This window comes from Pyxicephalus adspersus, chromosome 1 (genome assembly GCF_032062135.1).
Source record: "Pyxicephalus adspersus chromosome 1, UCB_Pads_2.0, whole genome shotgun sequence".
NCBI lineage: Eukaryota > Metazoa > Chordata > Amphibia > Anura > Pyxicephalidae > Pyxicephalus > Pyxicephalus adspersus.
Window position 1 is genome coordinate 36,117,342 of NC_092858.1, and position 1,675 is coordinate 36,119,016.

At 32.8% G+C, this 1,675-nt stretch overlaps 1 protein-coding gene across 1 annotated transcript in view; it reads left to right on the plus strand.

Annotated features, from left to right (window-relative positions):
- Positions 1-855: 855 nt before the first annotated feature.
- ENDOU (endonuclease, poly(U) specific) overlaps positions 856-1,675 on the plus strand; it is a gene marked incomplete at its 5' end in the record, with an annotated part of 15,672 nt that continues 14,852 nt past the window's right edge. The window contains 2 exon segments of the mRNA XM_072406491.1: positions 856-900; positions 1,367-1,411. Coding sequence (XP_072262592.1) covers positions 856-900; positions 1,367-1,411 — 90 coding nt within the window.

Sequence of the window (1,675 nt, forward strand, 5' to 3'; positions counted from 1 at the left end):
ATATATATATATATATATATATATATATATATATATTTATCAGATGGTAAATATCACAGTATAAAATCACAATAACATCACCCCATACCAAACTTTAGGGGCATGTGTTGCAGTTATGAGCATAGGGTAATGCACATACCATAGTTTGGTGCTGATATTTTTGAATGGCATTCTAACTAGTAGCAGGTAAAATAACCAAACTGCATTGTACCACAATGTATAGAATATATAATTTGGTGTTCTACATTGGAAAAAAACACATAACTTTTCTTAAAAAAAAAATTATTATTAACTGCATTATTGCAACAAATGGTTACCAATGGCACTACATGGTTTTTTAAACCAACACAAAATCCAAATGGGACTCCAATGGACTTCCCTGGGACACTTTTGGATGTTAAAACTCTGGACTCTGAAATTATATCCATCATGCTGTGTCCTTATTGGTATTCATAGCAGGGTGCAATTATAAGGTAATTTAAAACTTGTCCTGACCACAATTGCTTTCACCTATGCTAAGTGGCTTCTATAGCATCTGACCGCCTTGCTCATCTTAATCTTCTCCCTTTATTACCATCTTACCATTTCTGGAGGTCTATATTACTGTCATATAACTACAAACATGTCCTAATATTTATACAGACTTAAAACCATATTAAACAGATATTGCTGCCTTGATGTTTTGCCATAGAACAGGATTTGTTGTGTGAATGTTTGAAACCAAAGCATATCTGTACACTGAGCAAATATCATAAGCTTTCATTGTCATGCCTAGTAAGCATAAACTTCTAAAATAACCTCAGCTTTTCTGTGTGTGGCTTTTTTTATTGATTTTATTATTTTTGCTTTTTCCAGATATCGATCCTAACTTTGATGAAGAAGCTCACCATGAAACATCAGGTAATATGTTTAAAATTGTGTTTAATGTAACTATTAAGTTTTTTTCTTTTTACCCAAACCAAAGGAGCACACACTGTATTCTTTAATGTCATAAGCAGTGGTTTGATTCTGTCAAGGATCATGTCACCCTAAAGATCAACAAAGAGTCTGGCAAAGACTTTATCTCATCCTGTATCAATACATAATAGTTATAAAATAATGAAGGTTTCTACTGCTATCCGTGTCCACATTTAGGAGATTTACTTTAGTTTTCTGCTCTGCTGATGAGTGCTACCTGGGCCAGGAAGAGTTTTGTTTTTTTCTGCATGAAACTCATAGATTATAAAAACTGCAGTACAGCCCTCCAAATTTTATAATAAAAGGATGTTTTATGCCTTTGATATATAAGTATTTTTAATACAGAATATTTAAGTACTTAACACATTAATATAATGTTTTTATTATATATTATGGTTGTGTTTTACAGATACTGGTCCTAAGTTTAAAGAAGCAGTTCACCATAAAAAATCAGGTAACAATGTAATAAACAGCTTTTGTTTTGCTTTTACAAAACTGCAGAAACACACAGGGAATCATAAAATGCATAAAACGTTTGACAAGTCCTTGATTGAAATTGGACAGTGGAAGAGGCAGGAGTTGTTGTCTTGTTGCTAGAATTAATAAGAGGTCACTATGGTGGGCGCCAGGTTTATGTGTCCATTATGGGTCTATGTTTTTTAGATCACATTTACTTCGTAGCCAGCTTAAGTGTCCTCTTTACTGTGTTAAAGCTCCT